The 11406-nt window shown below is 43.0% G+C and overlaps 1 protein-coding gene across 1 annotated transcript; it reads right to left on the reverse strand.

Moving 5' to 3' along the window:
• Positions 1-1213: 1213 nt before the first annotated feature.
• On the reverse strand, positions 1214-10066 carry amotl2a (angiomotin like 2a). The gene is made up of 11 exons (XM_083887651.1): positions 9927-10066; positions 8136-8901; positions 7878-8028; positions 7343-7487; positions 7144-7236; positions 5348-5646; positions 5070-5254; positions 4866-4967; positions 4458-4618; positions 3992-4153; positions 1214-2944 (listed from the first exon to the last, which is right to left on the reverse strand). The coding sequence occupies exons 2-11, from the start codon at positions 8819-8821 to the stop codon at positions 2871-2873; spliced, it is 2058 nt and encodes a 685-aa protein (XP_083743777.1). The 5' UTR covers positions 8822-8901; positions 9927-10066; the 3' UTR covers positions 1214-2870.
• Between the last annotated feature and the right edge of the window lie 1340 nt (positions 10067-11406).

Genomic DNA, 11406 nt, shown 5'->3' on the forward strand with positions numbered 1-11406 from the left:
TTTAAACTCAACAACCTCAAAATCAATTTTTGAAATGCCACTGATTTGAAGTCGGCAACAGGGCCATGCACTTTTGTTCCCGCTCAAACTGCGTGACATTAAGAGTCATCAAAAACAACAGCATCCATCCATTCATTGTCTTCCGCTTTATCCTCCACATGAGGGGCTGCTGGTGCCAATCCCAGCTCAAATAGAGTGTTAAAGACAGAGTACAAACAACCATTCAGAGTAGAGACAATTCACTCTCACACTCAATTTAAAGTGTCCAATTAACCTCTGCATGTTCTTTTTCCTACAAGGCTACAACAGCGCTAACCACCACACCACAGTCTGGCCCCAGCAGCAACAGCATATCCAGGGAAAAAAACACTTTTATAGCGTTGCTTTATATTAATAGAAATTGTGGATCTCAGTATAAATGTTCCAGGATCTAAACCAGTGTCGCCAACGTTAAAATACAGTGCCGTAAATAGACCAAGAGCAAAGTCAGCTACAGACCTTTCACAGGAGGCAGATTTATTCTCAATAAGATCATTTGCTCCTCCTCACATGTACTTCACACACTGGTATAGTGACATGAGATTAAGATGGAGCCAGAGAGAAGGTGACTAATTCTTATTAATTACAATCTGAATCACGATTCTCATTTACTACGATTCAGAATTGACATAAAATGCCCCAGAAAGATTGAAGCCGAAATCATTATGAATCAAATTGTTTTGAATCGAAAATTGATTTTTGAATCGAATAGTAGAGATGGTAAAAGATTCCCACCCCTATTTATTAGCAATGTCATAACCTCCTGGCATAATGTAAATCCATCCATCTTCTACCGCTTTATCCTCCACATGAGGGTCACAGGGCCACACATATAAACAACCATCCACTCTCACAATCACAACTACAGTCAATTCAGAGTGGCTCTCCATCAGGAAACGTTTAGTTCGCTCACACCCAAGGTCACAGAGGAAATCGAGCCAATTTACTTCAGGTCAACACAAGAGATGCTGTTCCACTGCTGCCTGCCTCCATGAGTATGTGTTATAATCTCTATGGACTTTGGTGCAAGAGAGAGTTTTTTTGTTAAGTACCATAACATGATGTAGATTTGCTCAAACAAGTCTTTTGTTCAGTGAGGGTGATCAAGCAACATTTACAGTATAAGATCAGTATGAAAAAATGAAAACAAGAAGCCCTTTATCAGACATATATTAAGAATTTTTAATCTATTATTGTGAAATGTTAAGGCATACGTACAAATGATAATTTACAAAAGTTCACAGCAACATTATAATGGGTCAACCAGCTGAAGCAACAGAACCTTTTCATCACTGGTTATAACTTAACAGTCGGGCACATCTTTGGCACCAGAAAAAACAACAACAACAACAACAACACAAATACATGAATATAAATGGAAGAAAAACACACACACAACAACTACAAAATATATTAACTTCTCACACTTCAAATAGCCATTCATGTAAACACATTCCAATTTTTTTCTTTTTGTAGGGCATGAACTCAACCCCGTCACACTGCACTGACCAGCAACTGCACGGTGACAGGAAATATGAGGAATACGCTTGAAAAAGGGGGGGAGCTGAACACCGAAACAATGTGAGGTTTCATCTGTAGGACGTCAAACAACAAGGATGGAGTTTGTGACTCTTACAGTAAACTGACATTTAAAAGAAAACTGCTCAATGTGTCGGCGGTGTTCCCCTCTGAGGAGTATAAATAATTCTGAATTGTGGCAAATTCCAGTCGACTAAAAAAAAAAATGTTCCTGGGAAAACAGGAGTCTACATTCAGCAGTGTTCAGTGATCCTGCAGAATGCAGGCAGAAATAAATACACAACAGTTATAGTCCGCTCCAGAAATGTGAGATACTTGAGCAACGAAGGAAACGCGGACGAATATAACACGGTGATGGAGGACAACAAACAGAGGAGCAAATGCAGGCCAATTATAGTTGACCGTTTCCAAGCTTATGGTAGAACCGGCTATCGCCGCTCGGAGGAAATAACCAGCCCCAGAACAGGAATCATGTGGAGAATGCGTGCCATTTTAACAAGGGTGAGGGGTCAGACTTTAGATAGCCTTTTTCTTTAACAGGAGCATTCCCCTGCGTGAGGAATGTGAGAAGATTAGCTCCCGCTTGTCAGCAACGGGGGAGCGAAAAATGTTGGGCAAGTCGCCATTCGCGGGGCCCAGACATTAACCCTGGATCTGGAAAAATTAGACGCCACTGCAACGGCGTCAATCCTCACAGGCTTTTTTAAGAGAGAAACCAACATGCCCAGCATTCAGAGGAAGTTACCGAATCCTCTGCTGAGCCGCGGGGGCCTTGAATTTATTTTAAAAGAGAGGAGCAACTGTCAATTTACATCTGAGTTGTTAACTTAATCCTCCCGCATGAGGACGAAAACATCGTTTTATAAATATTCCCGCGGTGGATGGACATGCTACTGAAAGAGTGAGTCATTTGTATATATTAAAAAAGGGGATCCTTGTTCTTCTCACCATATCACACCAGGAGCAGCGTTTACAAATATAAATACAATACAAAACTAAATAAAAAAAAATAACATGCACAGCCTATGTACGTGTATATAAGACGCAATCGGCAGCCCAGAATTCGAGAATTCGAGAGTCGTCTGTACCGAGACAACGTCTGACTCTGGATCTGTGGACTGTGCAGAAGCAGCAGAAGAAAAGCTCAGCTCTCGTCTACAAACGGTCACATTCTGGACTCTGAACGTCCATCCAGACGTTTCCTTCTGCCGGGTCAGACGGAGGAGGGAAAGCCGTTAACAACTTGGCCAAATGTGTCCGTCATCGTCGGCTATTTGAGCTTCGCAGATCGCTCAGATGAGGATTTCAACCATCTCGGCGTCGGAACCGTCGATGCTCTTGAATGTCTTGGGCTCCTCCGAGGTGTCTACAGTCGGGATAAAATTAGCAGATTAGAAAAAGCCACTTTGGTATGCTCCAGCAAACACAACTGTGGTTCTGGCTATTTGCAAAGCATAAAGATATTAGCGTGTCTCCGTCTGTCTTTATCTCGGGTTAAGTTACATTTTAAATAGGGGTCAAACAGAATAAAGATCTAAAGGATCCACTTAACGTTGACAGAACAGTGAGTGAGTGAGCGAGCGTTAAAGCAACACCAGGCGACTTTTACTGGACTTGCCGTCATTGGCCGTCAAGGGGATTTTTTATGATTTCTGAGGGATTATTTATGATAAACATTGGATATACACTACCGTTCAAAAGTTTGGGGTCACCATTACAATTTTTGTTGTATTTTCCATTAAAAGTCACACTTTTATTAATCGAAAAGAGTTGCAAAATTAATCGAAAATATAGTCAAGACATTGACAAGATGACAAAAACTGTTTTCAGCTGTTCTAACATCATTGCACAAGGGTTTTTTCAAGGGTTTTCTAATCATCCAATAGCCTTCTAACGCGATTAGCAAACACAATGTACCATTAGAACACTGGAAATGGGCCTCTATACACCTATGTACATATTCCATTAAAAACCAGACGTTTGCAGCTAGAATAGTCATTTACCACATTAACAATGTATAGAGTGTATTTATGATTCATTTAATGTTATATTCATTGTGTGTTTTTCCTTAAAAAATAAGGACATGTCTAAGTGACCCCAAACTTTTGAATGGTAGTGTATTAGCAGACTGTTCATTTAAATTAATCCACATCTTTGCACAGTTTATGGACACAAGAAATTGACAGTGTTCAACAATAGAGGAACCTTTTGAGGCGGGATGAATCTCATGTTTGTTTTAAACTCCTATCCTCAAGTGAATGTATAGCTAACAACCACTCTAACAATAAGGATGCATGAATATATGAACGCAGTGGTGTTATAATTAAGCTTTCTGTCTCTTTGTAAACTGACATCAGTTCAGAAGTTGCATGGCGTTCCTTTTGTGCTTCAGACAACAACAAACCTACTGTACCTTTAGTCGCCGCTGAGACCGACTGGGGCGTGTCCGTCTCCTGTGAGGTCTCGTCGCTCTGGGTGCCGCAGTCCCTGCTTGAGCCCCTGGGCTTCATGCAGGCCTGGGACGGCAGCACAGCAGCAGCAGCAGCACCTGTTAGGTCATCTGAGAGGCTCTTTCCTATGAACGCAGACAAAGAGAGCAGGCTGTTTATTTATTTACCCACTTAGGTCCACATTTACACACACATCTGCCCCTGCCGACTTCTTCCCATGACTATTCTGGATCGGGCTATTCTGGACTGAGAGATGATATGTTGCCTATTTCAGGGGCATATTCTCTACTCCCTTCTTCTTTTTTCTTTTTTTTTTTTTAGGAAGCGTACATTCTGTCTGGCATCACGGAGCCGTCTGACAGTTGTCGCTTGATAGCACATGTCATTAACGATTCCTGTGTGAAGGGCCAAAAAAAAAGAAAAACTCACCTTTGAGCTGTGCGCTGCTGGTGGCAGTGTTGATGGAGGGCACGGACCTCGCCAAGCGAAGCCCCTGCTTCTCCAGCCTGCCCTGCTCCAGTCTGGAGCGCTGCAGCAGGACTTTGATGACGGCGTCCTTCTCCAGGAGCTGAGCGTGAAGCGCCCGAATCCTGAAAACACACGGAATACACCATGAGTGCACAAGCTTTTGAAGCTTTTTCCATTATTAAAACAAGATTTCTGATCGTTTTAGCTTCTTAAATGTGAATATTTTCTTTGTTTCTTTGCTCCACATAACAAAGAAACCATTCAAACTGAAGCATTTTGGTTTGTGGAACAAGACATTCGAGAAGATCGTTATTTCCAGGTTTTTGTGGACCAAGCGATTAATCGTTGTGTAGTGTGGTGTGTGTGTACCTGTTCTCCATCTCCTGGTGTCTATGACTCGATAAAGGCTGGTTGTCATTAAAACTGCTGTTGGGTGAATGTCGGGGTGAGTGATTGATGATGGTTGTGTCCCTGAAAGTCAAGAAAGAGCAGAGTTAAAATCCGTCACTGCATTAGCAATAAAGCACTATTCATCTTGTCCTCGCTTGTTTGCAGATATCGCGTTTGTTGTACCTCTGTGCTGCAGCGGTCGCGGCCGCGTCCATCGCAAACTGCCTCATGGTGCTCTCCTCCAGATACTTCTGCTCCCACTTTGTGATGTCTGCCTCTAAGGCCAAGACGCGCTCCTCCTTCTCCCTCAGCTGCTGCTGCAGCGTGGAGGAGCTCAGTTCTGAAGACGTCGGATCAACTCGCTGGTTCTGGGGTGAAAACACAACACAATCGTCAGACTACAAAAAAACACATTTAATGCAAATTGATCTCATAAACACGTGTGGGTGCTTTTCCCTCACCTTGCGCTGTGCCCTGAGGCTCTTAAGTTCCTGCTCGAGCCGCGTGCGAAGCCTCAGCTCCAGCATTTCCCTCTTCTCACACGCTGCCTGCAGCTGAGCCAGTGAGCTCTGCAGTCGCTCCACCTTCTCCACGTAGGCTCTCTTCCTCTGCAGCTCTTCCTCCAGCTGCCGGTTGCGGGTCTGCGCCGAGGCCAGACCCTGCTCCAGAGCATCCCGCCTGCGCTGGCACTCCTCGGCAGAGAGGCGCATGTGCTGGACCTGCCTCTCCAAGCGCTCGCGCTCTCGTTGCTGCTCTTCTTCTAAAGATAAAGAAAAGGTGGAGTTCAGGTTAGCGGCGGGTAAAATATCCGAGGAATGATACTGCAATTTCTGGGAGATTAGGGTCCTGGGACAAAGAATGCAAAAGAGGGCTTTGTTGCATTTCGAGATAATTCAGTGGCACTGGATGGGGTCAGCCGAGCAGCTATGTAAGCATTCACTTGGGGGAATAACACTTGAATGGAATGTGACACAACAAGAGACACTTGCATGCATCTATAAAGGCATGCGGCTCAACAGCAGCACCCTGTCTATCCTGGATCATCACTGAAATAAAGATGTTTTCAGAATCCATGGGAAAAACAAGAGTAAATTCAAAATTGACAAAACTGTGAACAAGCAAATCTGGGTAATGTGTTGTACCACTATAAACTGGGATTGATTACACAACACGACTGCATGCCTCTACAGGGAATGCAGACTTCCTCTTATCCACTTATGCACACAGGCATAGCTTTGTACTTGGGGAAAAGCTCTGGAATGCTTCTAAGGACATAGAAGTAAACAAACAGCTCAAAATATAATTTAAGTGGTCTTTCCAAGAAACTGTCTTCAAGTAACGTATAATGTATAACCAGATGGTATGTTGTGATTATGCAACTACAGCACGTTGAGAACTTTTAGTTTTTCCCTCTACAGCGGCTCATCTCCAGCACAGAACAGAAACAAGGCCGATTATGATGATGAAAGCACAAAAGTGAAGAAATGCCCAAACAAGGCGAGCGAGTGAGCCAGAGGTCATGTTGAGTTGGGCCTAGATGCCCTGAGGTCCAAGACTTATTAGCCCCCCCTCCCTCACTCGAGGAGGGAGGTCAATGGCAACGCAACACTAAAGGAGGGGGAGCAGGAAGGAGAGGGGGGGGGCATTCTTTTTGCTGGAAGAGTCTGAAATAGTGAAAAAGAAATCCCTGGAATCCAGGCCATATTCTCCACAACTATAAAAAATGGCCGTCATCGAAAGTGCCAAGAGCAACTCTTCACATTTGAGATAGAGGCGTCACGTTACTGAGCGACACGTGGTTTTGGTAAGGGATTACAGCTGGAGCGCGTAACTTTTGGTGATTGTTTTTTTTTTTGGCTGTTAATGTTGTTATTCTGTGTTGTTTCGGGCTCTGTCAAGCAAAACCATCAGACCTGACTGAGGGAGAGTTAGAAGGTATAGGAAAAAAGAACCATATATATCCTCGCTCTACTGAGAATGTGTGATTTGAATGTGACAGACTATTTGCTGACCCTAACCCTAACTCTTGGTAAGTTACGCTCTACAGTTTTAACAGTTTGCAGTTTGATTCTACAAATCAGATTTGTTTTTTAAGTCATATGCAAATGTCGCTCTACTGAGAATGAGTGATTTGAATGTGACAGACTATTTGCTAACCCTAACCCGAACCCGAACCCGAACTCTTGGTAAGTTAGGCTCTACAGTTTTAATAGTTTTAACAGTTTCATCAGATTTAGTTCACTCCAAGAAAACGTACTCTGCTCCAGGAGCTTAATGAAGACATGGTGCTTCTGGTCCATGCTCTCTGCTTCCCTGGCTGCTCTCTGTTTCGTAGCAGTGTCCAGTTGTTCTGTAAAGTAGAAAAACAGCACAGAACACGTCAGTTACGCACACATTTAGACGCCGTGCCAGTGCAGTTTGACATGAGCAGGAACAACACAGTTACGGTCACATACCTCTCAGGTCTCTGTTAAAGTCGTGCATCCTCTTGATCTCAGCCTCGAGTTTATTCCTCATCGTTTTCTCCAGCGCTTCCCTCTTAGCGGAGCCTTTCATTAGCGTCTCATAGGCTTCAGATATCCTCTGAATCTCCAGCTCCAGCTGAGAAGGAGGAACAAAAAAAAAAAATGAGGAGAACGTCCACATTGAATATAGCGGGTATTTGTGTTGTAACAGCCTACAGGGAAATAGCTCTTTAACGCTATGCGCAACTGAAACGCGGGGATAAACATTCCTGAGAGAACACTTGCGGGCTCCAGGTGTGAACGCATTTATCTGCTTTAATGCCACGTTTTGAAAGACAAAGGGAGTAGGTTTGTAATGCAGGAGTGGTGTGAAATGCTTCAACTTCTCACTAATAGAAAGAAACGGAGTGGGACTTCTTACTAGCGTGACATGTACTGGCAGGGAAAATAAAGGATGTTTTACTATTTCCACATCCTCTGCGAGGCCAACAGCTCCATTCACCACCACCACAGCGTCGTCTCTCACCTTCTGCAGCCGGGCAGCCTTCTCTGTGAAGACCTCCAGCTCCTTCCTGAGTTGTTCGTTCTCCCGCATCAACACGTCGGACGGAGCTGAGTTATTGCCGGAGGCTGCGGAGATGCTGTTGTGAGCCACCTGGGACTGAGCCGACACATACCTGCAGAGGGTAGACACGCGAGTGAATCATTGCAACACCACTGAATGAACTGGAAACAGTGAATGAACGAGTGTCCGGAGCACTGCTCAACGTCTTCACCAGCTCACCTGTGATGCTGCGAGTACAGAGGAGGAGGAGAGTCTCTGTAGTATTGTCCGTGCCCGTATCCAGGAAGCCTGGCACAGAAAGGATAGTCTGGCGGTGGCCCGCGTGGGTCAACACACTGCTGGGCTCCTTGTCCGTCCAGCGCCAGAGCGTTTGACGCGTGATGGTCGTACAGCTCAGGATAGCTGTGTGAAAAGTGCAGCGCCAGATTGTCTCTCTGTCCATTTCTCTCCAGAGAGAGCTGCATGAGCCTCTCGCTGAGCGAACGAGCATGTTCCCTCTTCAGATCCCACTGTCCTTCACGGTGACTCGCCATTATATCCACACCGGTGCTTCCCTGCTCTGCCTGGTCCTGCTGGGAGATCAGGTAGAGGGATTTGGCCTTGGCCTCCTCATAGGTGGGCAGCTCCTCACCGTGGAGCTGGTACAGATGGCACATGGGGCTCTCGGAGTGCAGACAGTCGCCCTGGTGCTCCTGGCCTTGTGGTTCCTGCCGCTTTGACATCTGCATGTACTGAGTCTCATCTTGATTGAGGCTCTCCAGAGAGGAGCGGGGACTGCTGCCTCCACGCAGGGCCTGCTGCTGGATGGCCAGCAGTGTGCGAGTGTCCGTCAGGTTGCCGTAGCGGAGCTGCTCCTGGATGAGGCGGTGCAGGACCGTTCCGGACGACTCTTCGGCAGTTCTCATTTCAGTCAGTGGGGAAATAACCCGATGAGATAGTGAAAAAAAGAAAAAACTAGAGGTGACACTTTTGGTCCTTCACAAATCTGAAAGAGAAAGAATAATCTTGATCAGACAGGCCGGCTTAGTTTATAGAGACTCAAATAACTAATGTGTACTGGTTGCATTACTGTTGTGAGTCATGAGCAGCAGCCAACATTTTTATCATTTCGATTTTACGGGACAGATATGGATCCCGTTTCATTACTTACACAATGCAAAACACCTAAAAACAAATAGACTTCCTATGCTTTGACATGAATAACGTTTGCTCGAGAAAACACAAGGTCTTATAAGAAAAGGGTCAAAATATGGAAAGAAAAAACATACAAGTAATGACCCAACCTGTGTGGATTTATAACGAGAGGGTATGATGAAATGCCACGACGAGTGCGAGTGGGAGGTGTGTGCGTCCATAAATAAAATACAAAGACGACAGATAAAGAGTGAGTTTGTTGAATTCCAGATACCTGAAGAGTGGCAGCCCTTTGTGTTACAGTATAGTACAAGTACCGCAATATAGTATATTATGAAGTAATAACAGACATAAGGGAGGGTGAATTTGAAGTTTTTTTTCCATGATAGTGGTATTAAACTGATGCATCATTACCAGGGTTTTACCTGGATATTACTTTTATTATTATATATTTTACTATATACATATACATATACATATACACACACAAATACATACATATATACATACATATGTATGTATATACACATACATATATAAGTATATATGTATGTATGTGTATGTGTATATGTATATATATATATATGCATATATATATTACTTTTACTATTATATATTTTACTATAATATATACATATGCAAATATATATATACACACACACACATATACATACATGTATATGTAAAACATATATGTAAACATATAACAACAAACAAATATACACATATATTATAAACATAAAGAAAAGATGCAGGAGAACTAGAGGATTCATCCAACAACAAGCGCGGACACAATCCAGCCCCGGAAGGGGCAGGAAAACACTAAAAATAAGTGTAAAAACCACCAAAAACATAAATAAATCAACAAAAACTTACCCAAATGTAGTCTCATCACCCACGAGCCCGTCTCCGCGTTCCTTGCGTAAATAAATGTCCAAGAGATTTTGCGCTCAAATCGACAATGTGCGCAAGTTTCCCACGCGTCTTTTCTCCATCTACGTGAGTGTGAACGAGCGTGTGTGTGTGTGTGTGTGTGTGTGTGTGAGAGAGAGAGTGAGTGAGTGTGTGCGCCTTTGAGCAGCGGCAGCGCAGACTGAGCAGAGACCGAGCTGCTGCTGCGCTAATAAATAACTGAGGGCTGATTGTTCGCTGCGGCTGGAATGACTGGAATGTAAAAGCTCCAAGTCCCTGTGGGATCAAAAGCAGAGCACAGGGGAGGATGAAGAGGGGGGAGGAGTGTGGAGGGGGGGCTCAGGGCTGGGGCAAAAAAAAGAGAGGAAAAAAAGAATTCAATACAGAGAAGCAGCAGTAGAGTCTCAGCTGGCCGCCTGTGTCATGCAAAGAAGCTCGTTGTTTTTGTTGTGGTGCAGAGGTTTTTTTTTTGTAGGATTTCAGTCCTTTTTACAGTTTTTTTTTTTAAATTTCAATTCAATTGGAGAAAACACAGGAATGTCTTTGTGACACTGACGCAGATACAAAAACATCATAAACGACAATAAAACACTTCAACCACAGTCATAAAAAGCAGTAATATGTATATGTATAAAATATGATACAAAGGTTGTTTTACTTTGGCTTGATGATGAAAAATTATTAGATAGATAGATAGATAGATAGATAGATAGATAGATAGATAGATAGATAGATAGATAGATAGATAGATAGATAGATAGATAGATAGATAGATAGATGGATAGATAGCTGCTATCAGATAGATAGATTCTAATTAAAAAGATAGATACATCTGCCTCACAATGTTATGCTGTAAAACAACAGTATAATAAGTGTAATAAGGTAATGCACTTAATTAATCAATTTATTAATTCATGTAAAGTGAGAAGAACCTGAGAAAAAGAAAAAATAGGATTTAAGAAGAGACAAAGGAATCTATCTATCTATCTATCTATCTATCTATCTATCTATCTATCTATCTATCTATCTATCTATCTATCTATCTATCTATCTATCTATCTATCTATCTATCTATCTATCTATCTATCTATCTATCTATCCATCCATCCATCTATCTATCTATCTAGAAATAAGTGCTCCAAAAGGGTTCTTCTACAAGGGCTGAGGTTCCACCCGGAACCATTTGCTTCTGAAAAACCCTTTCCCAAAGAAAGGGTTCTTGGTGGAACCCTCCAAAAGGGTTCCAGGTGGAACCTTTACTAAAAAAAAAGGTTCTACCTGGAGCCAAAAAGGGTTCTCCTATGAGGACTTTTATTTCTAAGAGTGTATCTATCTATGTGAAAAATAAGTTGAGTGGAAGATACAGAAATGATGGAAAAATCAACATACACATCACTTTCATGATAAAATAGTAGTAAAATAGGTAACATTTGTGCTTCTCCCA

The sequence above is a fragment of the Microchirus variegatus genome (assembly GCF_963457635.1).
Source record: "Microchirus variegatus genome assembly, chromosome: 4".
NCBI lineage: Eukaryota > Metazoa > Chordata > Actinopteri > Pleuronectiformes > Soleidae > Microchirus > Microchirus variegatus.

What these genes read in the sequence shown, in the direction of transcription:
- amotl2a (XM_083887651.1), bottom strand. Translation starts at nt 8,821, where the DNA reads ATGAGAACTGCCGAAGAGTCGTCCGGAACGGTCCTGCACCGCCTCATC. An exon ending in CTGTACTCGCAGCATCACAG is followed by an intron (nt 8,029 to 8,135) that starts GTGAGCTGGTGA and finishes TACCCTCTGCAG; the next exon opens with GTATGTGTCGGCTCAGTCCC. An exon ending in CAGCAGCGCACAGCTCAAAG is followed by an intron (nt 4,154 to 4,457) that starts GTGAGTTTTTCT and finishes CTGCGTTCATAG; the next exon opens with GAAAGAGCCTCTCAGATGAC.